Source organism: Dipteris shenzhenensis, chromosome 13 (genome assembly GCF_047967505.1).
Source record: "Dipteris shenzhenensis isolate YYH24624 ecotype China chromosome 13, Dip_SZ_1.0, whole genome shotgun sequence".
NCBI lineage: Eukaryota > Viridiplantae > Streptophyta > Polypodiopsida > Gleicheniales > Dipteridaceae > Dipteris > Dipteris shenzhenensis.
This window is the reverse complement of record NC_141608.1, coordinates 37535989-37557348: the sequence shown is the minus strand read 5'-3', so window position 1 is coordinate 37557348 and position 21360 is coordinate 37535989. Positions and strand designations below refer to the sequence as shown.

Sequence of the window (21360 nt, the reverse complement as noted above, 5' to 3'; positions counted from 1 at the left end):
CCCGTGACACACAAGGACTAGTGGGTAAGATGTTGACATGGGAGGGACGCAAGACAAAGGGAATGCTCACCATGCTCATGAATGCAACCCCCCCCCCGTCTCTCTCTCTCTCTCTCTCTCTCTCTCTCTCTCTCTCTCTCTTTGAGCTTTCGCACTACCGACTGGAGTCTCTTAAGAGCCTCAAAGAGTGTATTCAAGATTTGAGTTTTTTAGATCATTAGCTTAGCTTAGCACTCAGCAAGGGCCTTAGCGAGCCCTTTGCTTCAATCCATGGCGGCTTGTATGAGTTATTCTGCTGATTGTACTTTGTCTCATAGGCCCGTGAGGCCTCCCGAAGATGGTTAATACAACTTTCTTTTTCCCTCCATCTCTCTCTCTCTCTCTCTCTCTCTCTCTCTCTCTCTCATGGGAGGGCCCCATGGGTGAGATGTTGACATGGGAGGGAGGCAAGACAAAGGGAATTCTCACCACGCTCATGAATCAAGCTTAAAAGAGGGATTCCCTGAGAATGAAATCTCAACAGGATTGTACCACCCCACAAAGGAGGGGACAGCAAGGTGGCAAAAAGCTACAGAACAATCATGGTAAGCAGCCTGATGGCGAAACTGTACAGCACCAACGTTGAGCAAAAAATCAGCAGATGAGTTTGGTGGAGGCACAAGGAGAGTAATGATTCTCACCACCAAAGGGATTACAATGAAACACAAGAAACTGAAAGCAGGAATCGATTACGAAGCATCAGGACTAATATGACGTACATTTCGTTAAGTTTAAGCAATATCCACTTCAGAATTAAAAATTTGTCAATCCAAAGCTACAAATTGATGCACCCATAAGGCCAAAAAATTGTTACCATTTAAACATGCTTCGTTGCTTTGACCACTCGTTGTTAAAGAAGAGGGGTGCTGGTTGTGATTTGGCAGAAAATCTCTCAAGTATATCATGGTCCTGCAGATTATACATTCATCAGATTTGGGCATAAAGGCGAAGCCATGTAAAACAAAACAATACAGCAGTCATTCCATTATCTACCCTCCAGCTTTGCCTGAGTTTGATTGTGTATGAATGGACATGGACACAGATACGCACAACTTCTGATTGAACATGGGAGCTTATAGAGAAACAAACAACTGTAAACAGCATCAAATACTGACATGCTGGTCTCAAGGATTGCATGCCTACTTGTCAATATTTACATGATGCAAACTATTGGGCAATGCTACACAGTAAATTCAAATTTCCAGAAGAAGATACATTCTTCGTTCACATATCAAAGAAAAGCATGCCTGGTGTAGGGGGAGCACATGCCTGGCTAATGATCACACTCAAGAGCTCAAATCCTAAGCAAGTTCCAAAAACTGGGAAGTATTCTCCTTTATCATTTTCCTCTAAAGCAATCTGCAACCATAAACACCAATCATAAGATTGAAGAGCATACAATCTGGACTTGTAATAGACACCAAGTTTAAATTATGTTGTAATAAAGGATTAAACTCTGTATCTCGTGATACATAGGCTTGGCAAGCTTGCGGTGTGGATCATAGAGGGTAATTAGGGACATTGAATTGCTACATAGATTGATATTGGGTGCTTAGAAGCAACTTCATAGGATACCAGATAATGTGATGTCAAACACACTCTGCCATCTACTTGTCCTCCTCCAACTCCACTGCTACAACTCACTTCCACAGATGTTTCCTCTCTCACATTCTTGCTTTCCCACTTCTCTCCACTTGCTTGGCTGTCCTACTCATTCCACAACAATCTCCAATATCCCTTCTCCAAATCTGCAGCCTCCCCATTTTGTGTATTAACAATAGTGAAGTGCATGCTCTCCAGACCATGAAACATTTAAAGAAAGACAAAGTGAAAGATATCATGTTATATGCCACACATTTAGCCATTTATAGAGAAATTAAATAACTGTCAAACATTTACAAGATCTTTTCTCTGCACTTGAGCTACATGGTTGTAGAAGTGACTACAATTCTACAGTTCTTATCATTTATCATTATACTTGCATCTACACTTGCTGTAATCAGCAACCAAGGTGGCAGTCTGCTGACCCATTTGCATTATCAGTTCTTTTTTGGACAAGACACTCTTTTGCTACATTTTTCCCAATTCATGGGAAATCATCTAGATCATGTGGCATTAAAAATGTTTCACGTGGAAGGAAGGTGGTGTGAGGGAAAAGGGGGAGTGGAACGATGGGAGCGACAGACACAAGGAAGTGTGGGTGTGTAAAAAGTGTTGAGCCACACCACAAACTCAAAGGTTTTATTAGGATTAGGGATTCACCCTATGACTGTCTTAAGACAGTCATAGGGGTCATAACTTTTAAAGGGTGGCAATGTGCCTTTACCCCAACAACCTCCCACCTAAAGGCCAATGTGCCTAAAGGGGAGAAAAGAATAAAAAATACAGCAATATACAGTTACTCTATACAAGACCATAAAATAAGAATGGTCTCATCCTAATCCCATGATGTGGCGACAATGTGCAAACCGCTCTGTAGGCAAGCTCTTAGTGAGCAAATCTGCAGGATTATCATCAGTATGCACCTTCACAAGCTCAAGCCGCTTGTCTTCCAGTACCTCCCTAATGAAATGGTATTTCACATCTATGTGCTTGGTCTTCTGATGAAAGACCGGATTCTTTGCCAACATGATAGCACTCTGACTATCACAATGCAAAACTGGCATATCTCCTGTAATGCCCAAATCTCCCACCAACCGAGTAAGCCATATTGCTTCCTTGCAAGCCTCAGTGGCTGCAACATATTCAGCTTCAGTGGTTGACAGTGCAATGCATTTCTGCAACCGAGACACCCATGATATAGCACCTCCTGCAAATGTGAAAATATAACCGGTAGTAGACTTCCGGTTATCTGCATTCCCTGCATAGTCTGAATCTGTAAAACCATGCACCAATGCATCCTGCCTACCATAGCATATGCACAAGTCTTAGGTACCCTTGAGATACCTCAAGACGCCTTTCACTGCTTCCCAGTGCCGCTTGCCTGGATTTGCCATATACCTGCTGATGACTCCCACCGCAAAAGCAATATCCGGACGAGTGGCAACCATGGCATACATCAAAGAACCAACTGCAGATGCATACGGAACCTTGGCCATCTCAGCCTTATCATCATCTGATCTGGGGCTGTCCTTACTGCTGAGTTTTAAATGAGGAGGCAACGGGGTACTAATAGACTTCCCCCCCTCCATTTTAAACCTCTACAGTACTTTGTCAATGTACTCCTTCTGTGACAAAAACAAAAGTCCCTTGGACCTGTCACGAATAATCCGCATACCAAGAATATGGTTTGCATCACCCAAGTCTTTCATGTCAAAAGACTTATGTAGTTGCTTCTTCATGTTGGGGTTAAAGGCACATTGCCAACCCTTATATTAAAGAATTAAAGATAGGACACCTATGACTGTCTTAAGACAGTCATAGGGTAAACCTAATCCTAATAAAACTTAAGTGAGTTTGTGGTGTGGCTCACTCATCTCTTCACACCCGCAATAGTGTGTCTCTCTCACTCTCACTCTCTCTTGCTCCCCTTTCAACTCTACTTAGCCCTCTCAACTGGTATCAGAGCCTAACCTCTCTTCACTCCCTAGCCTACCCTTCCTCCCTAGCCCACCCTCAACTGCACCCACCGTACGGACAGATCCGTACGGCTGTACGGCGTCCGTACAACCGTACGGACGGAGCTCGAGCAGCGAACTGTGGTGCAGGGCGGCATCGCGAAGACAGTACGGCGGCGCAGGCTGCAGGGCGGCATCGCGAAGGCAGTACGGCGGCGCAGGCTGCAGGGCGGCAGCGCATTGCGAAGGCAGGGTGTGGGGCAGTGCTGCGGGGCAGCAGATCAAGGCGTGGTCACGGGCGCAGTTCGGGCGCGGGCTTTTTTTTTTGCATAGCAGCTGCTAGCTGCTAGCTTGCGCAGGGTGCGCAGGATCAGCCTGTGCACAGCACTAGGCTGTGCGGGACCAGAGCGCGCAGCGCGCACACTCAAGTACGGATTCCGTACCTGCTGTACGGATTCCGTACAGGAGCCGTACAGCCGTACAAATCTCCACGCAGGTACAGGAAGCTGTTTTCGGATTTTTGCACAGCAGGGAGATACACCATCTCGATTCATCCGGGATCTGAGTCCGCGTTTTTTTTTTGGGAAGAAAAGAAAGATCAAAAGCTCTCTGCTCTTGATTCAAGGTTTTTTTTGTTGTTCTCAGAACTGTGCTATCTTGACAGTACAGCAAGTACTTTCCTTCATCTCGTGCTTGAGGTGAAGAGAACCACAGTGTGTGGTTGATTGCACATCTATTTTGTTCTGGGAAGGTAATGCCTTGATTTTGCAAGAGGATATATGCATTTACTGAGTGAAATTCTCAGTTTTGGGTGATCTTATCAAAGGGCTTTTGCCTAGATGTGTTTGCAGTCTATGCCTTGAGGCAGTGTGTAGCCAGGGAGCACACATTTGCTTTATTTCCGCAGTGCATTTGGTGACATTTGTTGCAGATCACATTCTTTGTACACACTCTGAAAATCTCAGTTGAGCCACGCTTGGTCAGGGCGCATCGAGTTTACTCGGTCCCTAACTGCCCATCGTTGACAGTGCTCAAAAGATTTTCTTCTGGGTGTTTGTACTTTGTGGTTTGTGTTGTTACTGAGTACACAGAGGCAGTTTATGCTTTGCACATTGTCAGGTACAAGAGTCAGAGAGATTTTCATTTTGCACTTGATTCAGGTGTCAGATCAAGGGGCTTTTGCCCAGACTTTGTTTGACAACACTTGGGTTACCAACAGAGATCTTCAGATGCATTTTCTCCCCTTGGTATAAGGGTGATTGCTTGGGATTCATCCCATTTCCTGTTGCAGGTTTTGTGACAGGCTGAAGGGTCATTTATTTTTTTTTTGGGTGTTTGTCAAGTGATTTCTGCAATTTGAGACAGTGACATACCTCATCTGAGGTGGGAGAAGTGATCAGTACAGTCAGTACAGCAGTGTTTACAGCCGTCTGAGTGGTTTTGTCAGATAATTATGCACTGTTAAGCTCTTGTTGAGCAGCAGCAGCAGTCTGAAATTACTGTTTTTATGCCTCTTTAAGCTCAGAACAGTTTGTCAGAAGGTACAGTACTTGCAGGGACATTTACTGTTTTGCTGCAGATTTTACTGACAGTAAAAACAGCACTTTTGAGAGTGCTACTGGCTCTTGAATAGAGCAGACTTTTCTGAGAAATCAGAACTTTATTATTCAGTTTTTTTTACTTCCAGGGAGTCAGGTACTTTCCTCATCTGATATGGCATCAGGAGGAGGTGATTCTTCAATTCTGAACATAAAGAAACTGGAAGGAGCACATAACTATGCATTATGGGCAGAACAGTGCTTGAATGTTCTTCTGTTAAAGAAGATTGCTAAGCCCATAAGGGTAAAGGGTGTCAAGCCATCTGATATGGCAGCTGATGATTGGGAAGAGCTTGATTTGTCTGCGAGGGCAGCTATTATGCTCACTATTTCAGACACTCTTGTGTTCAATGTACAGGCTGAAAAGACCTCTTATGGTCTATGGCAGAGACTAGAGGAATTGTATGCCCAAAAGAGCTCAGCCAGTAAAGTTTATTGGCTGAAGAAGCTGGTCGATCTTCGCATGAAGGAAGGTACAGCTATGACCTCACACTTGAGTGAGTTTAATGCTATCTTTACACAGCTGATTGCACAGGGGTTGAATCTTGATGAGGAGTTCAAGGCCACTTTCTTGTTGTGTACCCTCCCTGAGAGTTGGGACACTTTCAAGACCACCCTGTCTAATTCGAATATTACTCTTATGTATGCTGATGTAGAGAGCTCTCTTCTTATGGAGGAGATGAGCAGGAAGAATAATGCGGGCAGCAAGTCTTCAAATGCTTTGCAGGTACAGGATAGAGGCAGGACTCAGCAGAAGGGGAAATCTGCTAGTAAGTCCAAATCCCGCAGTCAGTCCCGTGGCAAAAAGGACATTGAATGCTTTTATTGTGGCAAGAAGGGACATGTGAAGTCGAAGTGCTTCAAGTTCATACGGGATCAGAAAGCCAAGAAGGCTGAATCACAGGATACAGGAAATGCAAGCAAAGGCAAAGGCAAGGCCACGCTAGTTGAGTTAGATGCAGTGAATGTTGCAGCAGAGGACAGTGACAGTGACATACATGATGTTTTATGCTCTTCTGCTGTAATAGCACATGCTGTGGTTATTGATGGCCATGACATGCACACCTGGCTCTTAGATTCAGGTGCCTCTTTTCATGTTACACCTCACAGGGAGTGGTTTACTTCCTATACAGGTACTCATGGAGTTGTTCATCTTGGGAACAACTATGCATGTCAGATTGCAGGGATTGGCAGTATTCAGATAGTATTTCCTGATGGACAGTCATTTATGCTTGATGGTGTTCGCCATGTGCCGGAAATCAAGAAAAATCTGATTAGCACTGGCTTATTGGATGACAGTGGTTACCACACCACATTTGGGGATTCCAAATGGGTGATTACTGATGGCCAGACAGTAGTGGCTGAGGGTTTTAAGAGTGATACCTTGTACCCTCTTTATGTTTCCAGCGTGGGTAATCATGTTGTTGCCATAACCGAGCTGCCAAAGGTTTCATTGTGGCATAGCCGGTTGGGACACATGTCTGTTAAAGGAATGAAAGAACTGTCACGTTTGGGTTATCTGCCGTCTCTTTCATTTTCAGATTTGCCTACTTGTGATCATTGTATTTTTGGCAAGCATTCTGTGACTCCTCATAAAAGGAGAACTCCCCAGAATAGAGCACCACTTGATCTAGTGCACACTGATTTGTGTGAGATGCCACAGTTATCACTAGGGGGTGCCAAATATTTTATTACTTTCATTGATGATGCCACACGCAAGGTGTGGGTCTATTTCTTGAAGCATAAGGGAGATGCCCTAGATGCTTTCAAGAGGTTTGTCGCTCAGGTTGAAAATCGGACAGGTCGTAGGCTGAAATGCCTCAGATCCGATAATGGGGGTGAGTATGTGTCACATGCTTTTGTGCAGTTTTGCCAAGCTAAGGGCATCAAACAGGAACTCACAGCCCCTCATAATGCATCTCAAAATGGTGCAAGTGAGCGGATGAATCGAACTGTTCAGGAAAAGGTTCGATGTATGTTGTCTTATGCTGCATTACCCCATGGCTTTTGGGCAGAAGCCGTGCAAACAGCAGTTCACATTATTAACAGGTCACCAAATAAGGCTTTGGAATTGAAAGTGCCAGAGGAGGTGTGGTCTGGCAAGCCACCCTCATATAAACACTTACGGGTATTTGGCTGCGAGTGCTTTGCTCATGTACGCAAAGATCTCCGCACCAAACTGGATCCAAAGTCTATCAGATGCATCTTTATGGGATATGGTGATGACGGTGAAATGGGGTACAGATTATGGGATCCCGTTAAACGGAAGATTATACGCAGCAATGATGTCATCTTTAAAGAAGATTGTGTACACAAGGAACCCGTGCAACCTGTGGAATACAGGCGGGTTATTTATGATGATGTTGGACAGCAAAGAATGCCTATATATATGCAGCAGCAGGCTGCTGCAGATCACCCTGTTCAAGAGGGTATACAGGCTGAAAATCAGCCTGAAAATTTTGCCAATAATCCACCACTGGATGTGCCAACAGATGGGGCTGTAGAACAGCCAGATACGGTGGTACAGCCACCTGTTATGCATGAAGAACAGGCTGGACAGCAGCCTAATCCCGAACAGTTTGTTAGGAGGAGCACCCGTGCACAGCGGCCTCCTGCCAGGTTTGTTCCAGGAGCCAATAATGTGGCTGATTTTATCATGTTAACAGATTGTGGTGAGCCTTCCAGCTTCAAGGAAGCTATGGGAAGATCAGAGAAAAAGAAGTGGGAGAAAGCCATGCAGTCAGAAATGGATTCTCTACTTCAGAATGATACATGGGACTTGGTGCAGTTACCTGCAGGCAGAAAAGTTTTGCCATGTAAGTGGGTTTATAAAGTCAAAGTGGATTCCAATGCTTTACCGAGGTATAAGGCCAGATTGGTTGCCAAGGGATTTAAGCAGGAGAAGGGCATTGACTTTGATGAGATCTTTTCCCCTGTAGTCAAGATGACTACTTTGAGAGCAGTGTTGGCTCTTGTTGCTCATGCTGACATGGATTTATGTCAGATGGATGTGAAGACAGCTTTTCTTCACGGAGATCTCCATGATGAGATCTATATGAGTCAGCCAGAGGGATATGCTGTTAAAGGGAAAGAGCAGCTTGTGTGTAAGCTCAAAAGGAGCTTGTATGGACTCAAGCAGGCACCAAGAGAATGGTACAAGAAGTTTGATGCATTCATGCAGTCCCAAGGGTATCATAGGTGTGAGACCGATCATTGCTTGTACACCAAACGGGCAAAGGATGGCAGTTTGATGCTACTCATTCTATATGTGGATGACATGCTTATTGCCAGTAAATCTCAGCATGAGATTAGTGCTTTGAAGAAACAACTGCATAAGTCTTTTGACATGAAAGACTTGGGTGATGCAAATCATATTCTTGGCATGCGTATTACTCGTGACAGGTCCAAGGGACTTTTGTTTCTGTCACAGAAAGAGTACATTGACAAAGTACTGCAGAGGTTTAAAATGGAGGGGGGGAAGTCCATTAGTACCCCGTTGCCTTCACATTTAAAACTCAGCAGTAAGGACAGCCCCAGATCACATGATGATAAGGCTGAAATGGCCAAGGTTCCGTATGCATCTGCAGTTGGATCTTTGATGTATGCCATGGTTGCCACTCGTCCGGATATTGCTTTTGCGGTGGGAGTCATCAGCAGGTATATGGCAAATCCAGGCAAGCGGCATTGGGAAGCAGTGAAAGGTGTCTTGAGGTATCTCAAAGGTACCAAAGACTTGTGCATATGCTATGGTAGGCAGGATGCATTGGTGCATGGTTTTACAGATTCAGACTATGCAGGGAATGCAGATAACCGGAAGTCTACTACCGGTTATATTTTTACATTTGCAGGAGGTGCTATATCATGGGTGTCTCGGTTGCAGAAATGCGTTGCACTGTCAACCACAGAAGCTGAATATGTTGCAGCCACTGAGGCTTGCAAGGAAGCAATATGGCTTACTCGGCTGGTGGGAGATTTGGGCATTACAGGAGATATGCCAGTTTTGCATTGTGATAGTCAGAGTGCTATCATGTTGGCAAAGAATCCGGTTTTTCATCAGAAGACCAAGCACATAGAAGTGAAATATCATTTCATCAGGGAGGTACTGGAAGACAAGCGTCTTGAGCTTGTGAAAGTACATACTGATGATAATCCTGCAGATTTGCTCACTAAGAGCTTGCCTACAGAGCGGTTTGCACATTGCCGCCACATCATGGGATTAGGATGAGACCATTCTTATTTTATGGTCCTGTATACAGTAACTGTATATTGCTGTAATTTTTATTCTTTACTCCCCTTTAGGCACATTGGCCTTTAGGTGGGAGGTTGTTGGGGTTAAAGGCACATTGCCAACCCTTATATTAAAGAATTAAAGATAGGACACCTATGACTGTCTTAAGACAGTCATAGGGTAAACCTAATCCTAATAAAACTTAAGTGAGTTTGTGGTGTGGCTCACTCATCTCTTCACACCCGCAATAGTGTGTCTCTCTCACTCTCACTCTCTCTTGCTCCCCTTTCAACTCTACTTAGCCCTCTCACTTCAAAGCAATAATCTCCTGCTGAGATTTGCTGGCAATCAGCATGTCATCCACATATAGAATGAGTAGCATCAAACTGCCATCCTTTGCCCGTTTGGTGTACAAGCAGTGATCGGTCTCACACCTATGATACCCTTGGGACTGCATGAAGGCATCAAACTTCTTGTACCATTCTCTTGGCGCCTGCTTGAGTCCATACAAGCTCCTCTTGAGCTTACACACAAGCTGCTCTTTCCCTTTAACAGCATATCCCTCTGGCTGACTCATGTAGATCTCATCATGGAGATCTCCGTGAAGAAAAGCAGTCTTCACATCCATCTGACATAAATCCATGTCCTCATGAGCAACAAGAGCTAACACTGCTCTCAAAGTAGTCATCTTGACTACAGGGGAAAAGATCTCATCAAAGTCAATGCCCTTCTCCTGCTTAAATCCCTTGGCAACCAATCTGGCCTTATACCTCGGTAAAGCATTTGAATCCACTTTGACTTTGTAAACCCACTTGCATGACAAAACCTTTCTGCCTGCATGTAGCTGCACCAAGTCCCATGTATCATTTTGAAGTAGGGAGTCCATTTCTGACTGCATGGCTTTCTCCCACTTCCTTTTCTCTGTTCTTCCCATAGCTTCCCTGAAGCTAGAAGGCTCACCACAATCTGTCAGCATGATAAAATCAGCCACATTATTGGCTCCTGGAACAAACCTATCAGGAGGCCGTTGTACACGGGTGCTCCTCCTAACAAAATGTTCCGTATTAGGCTGCTGTCTAGCCTGTTCGTCATGCATGACGGGTGGCTGTACCACCATATTTGGCTGTTCTACAACGCCATTTGCTGGCATATCCAGTGGTGCATCATTGGCAAAATTGTCTGGCTGATTTTCAGCCTGTATACCCTCTTGAACAGGGTTATTTACAGCAGCCTGCTGCTGCATATTAATGGGCATTCTTTGCTGTCCGACATCATCATAAACAACCCTTCTGTATTCCACAGGTTGCACGGGTTCTTTGTGTACACTATCCTCTTTAAAGATGACGTCATTGCTGCGTATAATCTTCTGTTTGACGGGATCCCATAACCTGTACCCCATTTCACCTTCGTCACCGTAACCCATGAAGATGCATCTGAAAGACTTTGGCTCCAGTTTGGTGCGCAGTTCTTTGCGTACATGAGCAAAGCACTCGCAGCCAAACACACGTAAGTGCTTATATGAAGGTGGCTTGCCAGACCACACCTCCTCTAGCACTTTCAACTCCAAAGCCTTGTTCGGCGACCTGTTAATTAGGTGAACTGCTGTTTGCACGGCTTCTGCCCAAAAGCCATGGGGCAGTGCAGCATAAGACAACATACATCGAACTTTCTCCTGAATAGTTCGATTCATCCGCTCACTCACACCATTTTGAGATGCATTATGAGGGGCTGTGAGTTCCTGTTTAATGCCCTTAGCTTCGCATAACTGTACAAAAGCATGTGACACATACTCACTCCCATTATCGGATCTGAGGCATTTCAGCCTGCGTCCTGTCTGATTCTCAACCTGAGCGACAAACTTCTTGAAAGCATCTAAGGCATCACTCTTATGCTTCAAGAAATGAAATACTTTGCACCCCCTAGTGATAGCTGTGGCATCTCACACAAATCAGTGTGCACTAGATCAAGTGGTGCTCTATTCTGGGGAGTTCTCCTCTTATGAGGAGTCATAGAATGCTTTCCAAAAATGCAATGATCACAAGTAGGCAAATCTGAAAATGAAAGAGACGGCAGATAACCCAAAGGTGACAGTTCTTGCATTCCTTTAACGGACATGTGTCCCAACCGGCTATGCCACAATGAAACCTTCGGCAGCTCAATTATGGCAACAACATGATTACCTACACTGGAAACATAAAGAGGGTACAAGGTATCACTCTTATAACCCTCAGCCGCTACAACCTGGCCATCAGTAATCACCCATTTGGAATCCCCAAATGTGGTGTGGTAACCACTGTCATCCAACAAGCTAGTGCTAATCAGATTTTTCTTGATTTGCGACACATGGCGAACACCATCAAGCATAAATATGCGTCCATCAGGAAATACTATTTGTATACTGCCAATCCCTGCAATCTGACATGCATAGTTGTTCCCAAGGTGAACAACTCCATGAGTACCTGTGTAGGAAGTAAACCACTCCCTATGAGGCGTAACATGAAAAGAAGCACCTGAATCCAAGAGCCAGGTGTGCATGTCATGGCCATCAACAACCAATGTATGTGCAATTACAGCAGAAGAACATAATACATCATGTCTGTCACTGTCACTGTCCTCTGCTGCAACATTCACTGCATCCAAGTCATCTGCCTTGGCCTTGCCTTTGCCTTTGCTTCCACTGCCTGCATCCTTTGTCTCAGCCTTCTTGGCTTTCTGATCCCGTATAAACTTGAAGCACTTAGACTTCACGTGTCCCTTCTTGCAACAGTAAAAGCATTCAATATCCTTTTTGCCACGGGAATGACTGCGGGATTTGGACTTGCCAGCAGATCTCCCCTTCTGCTGAGTCCTACCTCTTTCCTGTACCTGCAAAGCATTGGAAGACTTGCTGCCCATATTGTTCTTCCTGCTCATCTCCTCCATAAGGAGAGAGCTCTCCACATCAGCATACATAAGAGTGACATTTGAATTTGACAAAGTGGTCTTGAAAGTGTCCCAACTCTCAGGGAGGGTACACAACAAGAAAGTAGCCTTGAACTCCTCATCAAGGTTCAATCCCTGTGCAATAAGCTGTGTAAAGATGGCATTGAACTCACTCAAGTGTGAGGTCATAGCTGTACCTTCCTTCATGCGAAGGTCGACAAGCTTCTTCAACCAATAAACCTTACTGGCTGAACTCTTTTGGGCATACAACTCTTCTAGCCTCTGCCATAGGCCATAAGAGGTCTTTTCTGCCTGAACATTGAACACAAGAGAATCCGTGAGAGTAAGCATGACCTCCAGCTCCTGCGAGCTTCCCCTCCCCCTCCGTACCTCTACCTCCCCTAGCCCCTCCTTGCCTCGCCCTCCCCCGCCCCTACCCCTCCGCCCTCACCTCCCCTCACCCGCCGCTGCCACCGCGCCCTCTCTCGCCACGCCCGCCCCACCTCCGCCTCACCCCTGCCCTCCGTCCTCACCCCCCCCTCGCACCTCCGCTCAACCCCCTCACACTTCCGTCTCTCCCCCCCCCTCACCGCAGCCCCCCGCCCTCACCCCCGCCTCGCTCCGCCCCCCCCCTCGCCACGTTCCACCCCCGCCCCGCTACCGCTCCGCTCACCCCCGCCCCGCTACCCCTTCCGCTCCACCCCGCTACCCCTTCCGCTCCACCCCGCCCCGCTACCGCTCCGCTCACCCCCCGCCTCCCATTCCGCCCCTCACCCCTCGCCTTCCGCCCCCGCCCCCGCTCGCCTCTCCGCCCTTCCGTTCCACCCCCGCCTCCCCTCCCGCCTTCACCCCCGCCCCCCCGCCCATTCGCTCCACCCCGCCCCTCCGTCCCACCCTTCCCCCGCCCCCCGTCCGTCCTCTCGCCCCACTCCGCCTCTCCCCCGCCCCCGCTTTCGCTCCCGCCTCCCCACCTCACCCGTTCCCCGCCTCCACTCCTCCACCCCGTGCCACCTCCGTTCCCGCCACACCCAGGCTCCACCCTCCCGCATCTACCCCCCCTTTTTGGGTGGCAGCCTCTTCCTCATCGGAAGCCTCGCAGTTTGTCTTGGCGGTATGGCGGCTCCCTGCCCGGAACCGGAGGCCCAGACGGTCCCTCCCTCTCCAGATGCCTACCGCGTCATCCTGACAGAGCAACAATCATCTCGGGTTCAGGAGGTTGCCAATGACTTTGCCCTTACCTCTGTCTATGGCAGAGTCATTGGACATTCCCCCTCCAAATCAGCCATCAGGGACTGGCTCCAGTCCACTCTCATGCTAGAGGACGGCCATATTGAGGAGGTGGCCCTTATGGAAAGAGGCATCTTCTGGCTCAAACTCTCCAATGCGAAAGCTGCGAGCAACCTGATTGCTGGCTCCCCCACGTCAGTGGATGGAAAGATTATCATGATAGTCCCATGGTACCGTGGATTCAGCGCAGCGGATTTTGATGTTCGGTTCCGTATACCTCGCCATCCAGTGACGCTAGTTTTTCCAGGTTATGCACGATACTTTCGCCGATGCGGTGACTACGACAAGAGCCCCCCGAGTCGGTGTGGCTGTGGCGGATCCTACGACTCTCCCGACAGTGATCGAGATCGTGACAGGTGCCGGCAGCATCACCCAGAGCATGGTAGTCACCGGACAGCCAAGACAGTGTCTGAGGTGTCACGGCTTTGGGCACCTGGCGGCTGTTTGTCCACGCTTCGCCAGCTCTTCTCGGCCTCCCCCGCCCCCCCCTCTCCGCCCCCTCCCCCCCCTCCGGGCAGCCACGCCAGGAGGAGCAGAGGCAGCCGGAGCCCGGACCAGAGATAGCTGGCGGCTGGACTGAGGTTAGAAGGAAAAGAGGAAAGAACAAGAAGATTTCTGATAAAGGCAAGGAGGCAGAGGTTACCCAACCTGCAGCTGCACCTCAGAGACCCGACAGGCAGCCGCCCCAGGGACCTGGGAGAGCATCTTCTTCGATGGTAGCCCGCCCTCCACAGCCTCAGGTCCCCCTCTCTTCCTCTCCCCAGCCTCTTCCCATTCAGCCCCAGCCCATCCCCCAACTACACCCCATATCTCCCGACCTGCAGCTTCAGCCCCCTCCTTGTCCTCCTCAGTCTTCTCCCCCTCCTTCTCAGCCCCAGCTCCAGATGCAGCCCCATCCCCCCCCCGCCTCTTTCAGCTCTCCCGCAGAGCTAGCTGCACCGACGGTTCCTCAGCCGAGGGCAGCCCCCGCTCCCCCTCCTCCTCCTCCTCCTCCGCTAGCCGCCCCTGAGGAGTCTGAGCTGCCTATTCCCCAGCCTCCTCCCCCTCCGCTGGCAGGACACTTGAGTCTACACCACCACCGGAGCAGGCTTCTCCGTCCGCTAGCCCCTCAGTGGCAGACTCTGACGGGCCTCAGCTTCAGGAGAGAGAGCTCCCCCGCGACTTTTACAGATCTGGCCCCTGGGACTACTTGGATGTGGCCGACCTCGGGACTTTCCCTGCTTGCCTCGACATTAGTATCTTCCTGCTCCGCAAAGGGGCGGATGGGAAGATAGCCGCCTTGGCCCCTAGGGATGGCCCTAGCTTTGCTTTCACGTTCCTTAGCGACGGCACCGAGACGTAGACAGACGACTCGGTCTGGGAGGCTCTCAGGGAGCAGACGCATGCTCAGGTTTGCTCCTGGATAGGCCCGTCCGGTGGGCAGCTTCTCGAGACTCAGTGGTCCGAGGGTGACGTGCGCCTGCGGTGGCGTTGCACCGCCAAACGCTTCAGACTGATTGTGATCCTCAGGCCCCCCTGTCTTGGCCCCCCCTGTCTTGGCCCCTCCCCCAAGATGTCAGAGCCTGGACTCCTCAGAAACTCCGTGCCTTCTACGGGATGTCCACCTCAGAGATATCGAGCTGGCTCGAGAAAGCTTTCGTTCATGGTACCAAAGGCATCTCGCCTTTGCTGAAGGTGTTGAAGGACGGGCAAGACGACCCCGCTTCCCCCTCTAAACCTTCCCATAAGCGTCAGCGCCTCCACTCCGAAATGTCAGCTTCTTCTTCGACTTCGACTGCGAGCAGACAGTTGTTCGCAGCCTCCCAGTCCTCACCATGAGCCTACGCCTCGTTTCCTGGAATGTGAACGGGTTTCACTCTTCTGGCACCCGTGGTCCTAGGAAGCTCATTTTGAGACAGGAACTTCAGCCAACAGTGATTGGTCGTTTGGATGTACTTCTGCTCCAAGAGCACAAGCTTTCTGCGGCTCACTCCCGTAGATGCGGGAAGATTCTCCCTGGACGCTCTCACACTTATTGGGAGCCCTCGATCGGCGCACTAGGGAGGAGTGGTGGTGTCTGTACTTCCGTGGGAGAGCAGCTAGCCCAGGGAGTTTTCGGTCATGGCACGTTGATACCACGTCGCGCCCTTTGGATAGGCCTGGAACTGGAGGGCTCCAGAGTTGGAATCCTCAATATTTATGCTCCCACAGATCTCCGTTGTAGAGCCACCTTCTGGAGGACACTTACAGGGATTCTCCCAGACATGGATTCCTGGATTGTTGGAGGTGACTTCAACAATCTGGAGACCTTGAAGGACCAGCAGGGCAGAGGACCGGAGTTTACAGGTATGTCTCAGGCAGAGCAATCCGCTTGGGACTCTTTTATCTTTGCGACAGGAGGAAGGGACTGTTGGCGAGACCCGTCCTTCCGGCGTTGGCACGGGAGCTTGGACTTCTCGTGGGGCTTCCGCAGGGAAGGAGGCAGACTCCTTGAGAGGCTGGACACATTTTATGTTAGTGGGTGTGGAGGCACACTCCTTCCCTGGTCCAGCCTAGCATGCAGGCGACGTTGTTGGCACCGTTTAACACGGATGAGATGCTGGAGGCCTTGATGGCCATCGATGGACAGAAGTGCCCAGGTGAGGATGGGCTATCCCGGACATTCTTCACCTCCTTCTGGGACCAGATCCATCAACCCCTCCTAGCGGCTCTTCAGAGGATTTTCAGCAGCGGTTATATGCCAGAGAGCCTCTCCTCGGGACTGATCTGCCTCATCCCGAAGGGAGGAGATAGACAGGAGATCCGTCAGTGGCGCCCGATCACTCTCCTTACCACTGCCTACAAAATCCTCGCCAAGATGATGAGCGCCAGAGTTCGGCCTCTACTCCCAGACCTCATTCATGACACTCATACAGGCTTTGTCCAGGATCGCAGTATCCTGGATAATGTCTTCACCTTTTCAGAGGTGGCGGAGTGGGCTCAGCACAGCGGATCACACCTTGCCATCCTACTTCTCGACTTTGAGAAGGCCTACGATCGAGTGGACTGGTCCTTTCTGGAGGGGACTCTGGAGCGGCTAGGTTTCCCAGCAGGTTGGATTCAGGGTATTTCAGCTTTGTACAGGACAGCTTCTAGCAGAGTCATCATTGGAGGCAGGATGGGTGAGCGTTTTAGCTTGGAGAGATCAGTGCGTCAGGGCTGCCCCCTTGCTCCTTACCTGTTTCTCTTCTTCGCCGAGGCTATGACTTACTACCTTCGGGCGAGGTCTACAGGGATCAGGGATGTTCGCCTTCCCTTCCGGGAGGACACGGAGCTCTTGGACTCGGAGTACGCAGATGACACAGCCCTGTATGTCCAGGACGATGAGATGATGTTGGAGAGGGTGAGGATGGCCCTGGAGGTCTTCTGTTCGGCTGCTGGTGCGAAAATCAACTGGAACAAATCAGTTGGTTTTCTCACAGACCCCGGGGCGCGTTCTCAGTGGGGGAGGTTTTTGGGTTTCAGGTGGATCCCACGGGGACAGACAGCTAGATACCTGGGTTTTCAGGTCGGCCTGGACATCACGCCAGCTCAACAGTTTCTCCCGGTGCTAGATTCCATCCGACGGAAGCTGGCTTTCTGGAGCACTGCTAAGCTTTCCCTTGCAGGTCGTGCCTTGGTAGTCAACCAAGTCCTCCTAGCCACGGCTTGGTATGTGGCTTCCTATTGGTGTTTCTCGAGATCCAGCGTGGCACAGCTTAGGAGGCTGGTTCGGAACTTCCTTTGGTCTGGGGAGGATGGCCTCAGAGATACTAGAGCCAGGGTTGCTTGGCAGACAGTCATTCTTCCGCAGGCTGAGGGAGGCCTGGGGGTCATCGATCCAGAGCTTTAGAGTCAGGCCTTGTTAGGCAAGTTAGTCATCCGCGGTTTGACCCCGGGGGGGCAGACGTGGAAGATGCTACTTCAGCAGGGGGTCGGTTCTTGTGTCCCGCGCCGAGATGGAGAGTGGCTCCCGTCCCTCAGGTGGATCTTCACTTCCGCCCCGCTCACTCAGCCCCGTTCCCCACTCGTTCGTAGCCTCTTCATGGTTTGGAGGCGGCTCCGCCTCAGTCTCATTCAGTCCCCTCCCCGTTGTCAGGAGGAGTTCGATCGCCAGCCGCTTATCTGGAATGATCAGGTCAGAGATGCCGAGGGCCTTCAGTTGGGGGAGAGATCACATATCAGGTGGGATGGTTGGATGAGGGGGCCAGCCCGGTCCCTTCGAGTCTGGAGGGACACGTACAGACATTTGGAGACGGTTGATCTCGCAGACGCAATTGGAGGTGCACGTGGAGCCCAGGCGAGATGCACGGAGATCGACGGCGCGATCCCAGCTGATTGGTTGGTTCCACCTGAGCCTCAGATCCTCATGCCTGGTGACGACCGTTGGCTGGGACAGTTCACCCCCCGTGGCATCCCACTGGTGGTCGCAGGACACATGGACGACTCCTCTATTTCCTTCTTCGCGGTTATGGGGGATGGACGCCTCAGGAGAGAGGATGCGCTCATCGACCCCCTACTCCCATGGCAGAGGGTTCGGGTCGTAGGCCTTTTGGGGAAGGTCTGGCGTACCGATCCTAGCATTGAGCAGGATCAGATGCAGCTTTGGCGACTCTGGCTCTGGGAGGGGCGGGCCTTGTCAGAGCTTGATTGGGACCCAGGAGAGTGGAGTTGGCCAGAGATTGTGACAGGACAGGGGCCGACCTCCTTCTTTGCCTACAGCACGACTTTGGGCAGGCGAGTTCTTAGGAGGATGCAGAGCCGCCCCCCCACCCAGCGGCCCAACTGGTATGCACAGGGTATTTCCAGATTCTTTTTGCAGGCCTTCTGGAATGACTTGTGGGAGAGCTGGCGGCCGCGGAAGATCTCCTACTTCCTGTGGCTTCTTGCCCACAAAGGTCTTCCAGTGGGGAGCTGGTTGCGACAGATAGGCCAGGACGGACGCTGCCAGATATGCCATGACGATGAGGAGTCACCAAAACACTGCCTGTGGAGCTGCACTCGCGCCCAGGAAGTGTGGAGGTGGACTTTCGGGATTCTCACTCGCGCAGCACCGGAGCTAGGTTTGATCACCTGGGGCGCGTTCTGTTGGTGCAGCACCGCACCTGGTCTTCATCACTTATTCGAGGCATGCCAGCAGGACCCCACTTTCCTTATCACACAGGGAACGTGGAGGCCGCTCGAGGGCATCCCACAGCACCTAGCAGAGGCCGATACAGGAGTTCAGGAGAAGCAGCCAGTCTGGGAGATTATTAGCAGCATTGCAGGGTGGCACATTTGGACCTCGCGTTGCGCGCAGATCCTCGGTGGCACCTCCTTATCGACTGCCCAGATCATGACTGATATTTGGAGCGAGATTATTCATACCCTCAGAGGCCAGTGGGACCAGATTCAGGGAGATTCCCGGACCGGTCGGGAGAAGCGGAGACGCTTCCTCCGGGCTTGGGACACACAGGGCCTCTTCTTCGAGCAGACTTCGCAGGGCCTTCGGTGGCGCTACTCACCACCCCGATGGCTGTTCATTCACACTCGCCTTATCCCGCCGTGAGAGAGTGATTTATTTTGTTACCTTTTAGGGCTGTGTCCGATTTGTGAACGCAGCCCGTCAGCTACAAGCTGACCTTTTGTATCTTGCTCTCGAAGTAATATAATTAGCACTGTTTTTTCGGCAAAAAAAAGTGAGAGTAAGCATGATAGCTGCCCTAGCGGACAAATCAAGCTCCTCCCACTCATCATCTGCCATCCCAGATGGCTTGACACCCTTCACCCTTATGGGCTTAGAAATCTTCTTTAGCAGAAGTACATTCAAACACTGTTCTGCCCATAATGCATAATTGTGTGCCCCTTCCAATTTCTTTATGTTCAGTATTGAGGATTCACTTCCCCCTGATGCCATATCAGACAAGGAAAGTGCCTGACTCCTTGTAAGTCAAAAAAAATGACTAAATAAAATTCTGATTTCTCAGAAAACCTGCTCTATCAAGAGCCAGGAGCACTCACAATAGTACTGTTTTGTACTGTCAAAAAATCCTGCAGCAAAACAGAAAATTTTCCCTCCAGTCACTGTACCTTCTGACACACTGTACCGTGCTCAAATAGGCATAAAACAGTAACCACAGAATGCTGCAGCTGTTCCACAAGTGCTTTACAAGTGCATCATCATCTGACGAAACACAAAACACTGATGTCCTGATCACTTCTCCCACCTCAGATGAGGTATTGCACTGATTTTATATGCATAAACCACTTGTCATACACTGTTTTGTCCACTGAAAAAGGCTCCAAACACCTCAGCCTGTCACAAACCTGCAACAAAGTATGGGACAAATCCCAACCAATCACCCTTATGTCAAGGGGATAAAAGACATCTGAAGTCTCTACACAGTGACCAAAATGCTCTCAAGCACAATAATCTGGGCAAAAGCCCCTTGATTTGACACCTGTACCAAGTGAAAAACACCCTCAACTATGAGGTAGCATACAAAATTCAGCGCTCTCCTGGCACTTTCACCTGACAATGTAATGCATAAACTGCCTGTGTGCACAGTAGCAACACAGATCCCAACATACAAACACCGAAAAGAAGATCTTTTGAGCACTGTCAACGATGGACAGTTAGGGACCGAGTAAACTCGATGCGCCCTGGCCAAGCGTGGCTCAACTGAGATTTTCTAAGTGCTGTACACAAAATGTGACCTGCAAAGAAATGTCACTGATACACTGCGGAAAACAAGACCAATGTGGGCACCCTGGCTCCACACTACCTCAAGGCATACACTGCATACACTTCCAAGCAAAAGTCCTTTGAAATTGTCACCCGAAAACTGAGATTTGCACTCAGCAAAAGCATAAAAGCCCTCTGCAAATTAAGGCATCTGACCTCCCCGAAACAAAATAATTGTGCAACCACCACACACTGTGGCACTAGTCACCTCAAGCACGAGGGACACGACTGTACTTGCTGTACCTCAAACACACAGTTTTAGAACTGAAAAATTCCAGGAATGCATCAAGAAAAAACCTCGTTGTACTTTTGTACCTGCGTGTACTTGCAAGTACCACGCAAAAGAGCGCAATGCTCTCCCTTTTTCCTTCTTCCCCAAAAAAAAATTTCTGTGCCTGCTGTACCTGCAAGTACCTGCTGTACCTGCACAGTGTACCTGCTGTACCCTGTACTGGCAAGGGCACGGATCCCCAAAAAAAATTTTGAAATTTCTATACCTGCGAGGGCACAGATCCCCCAAAAAAAAATGTCGAAGGTCTGGCTGAGGGCTGCCTGTCGCGGCGTCCATACAGCCGGTACGGCTGGCTGTCGCGGCGTCCGTACAGCCGCGTACGGCTGGCTGCAGCCGCTGGCTGCGGCCACCTTGTAGCAGCTAGCTGCTGCTGCAGCTATAGCTGCTTGCGCAAATGCTGCGCACAGCTGCTCCTGCGCGCTGCGCGTGCTGGCTGCGCCCTGCTCGCTGCTGCCGCGCCCTGCTCGCTGCTGAGGGCACGAGGCCCGAGGGGAGAGGAAGGGGTAGAGGGAGGGGTAGACCGGAGTGGGAGAGTGGCTCTGATACCACTTGTGAGGGAAAAGGGGGAGTGGAACGATGGGAGAGAGAGACACAAGGAAGTGTGGGTGTGTAAAAAGTGTTGAGCCACACCACAAACTCAAAGGTTTTATTAGGATTAGGGATTCACCCTAAGACAGTCATAGGGGTCATAACTTTTAAAGGGTGGCAATGTGCCT

At 49.7% G+C, this 21360-nt stretch overlaps 1 protein-coding gene across 4 annotated transcripts in view; it reads right to left on the bottom strand.

The window, feature by feature from the left end:
• The window catches only part of LOC147895371 (putative gamma-glutamyl hydrolase 3), a 134868-nt gene that overhangs the window by 64552 nt on the left and 48956 nt on the right, over positions 1 to 21360 (bottom strand). For all 4 annotated transcript variants that reach the window (XM_087383637.1, XM_087383638.1, XM_087383636.1 and 1 more), the window contains 2 exons: positions 1309 to 1398; positions 854 to 948 (listed from right to left, as the gene is read on the bottom strand). In XM_087383637.1, the coding sequence (XP_087239763.1) occupies positions 854 to 948; positions 1309 to 1398 (185 nt within the window). The remainder of the gene's footprint in view (positions 1 to 853; positions 949 to 1308; positions 1399 to 21360) is intronic.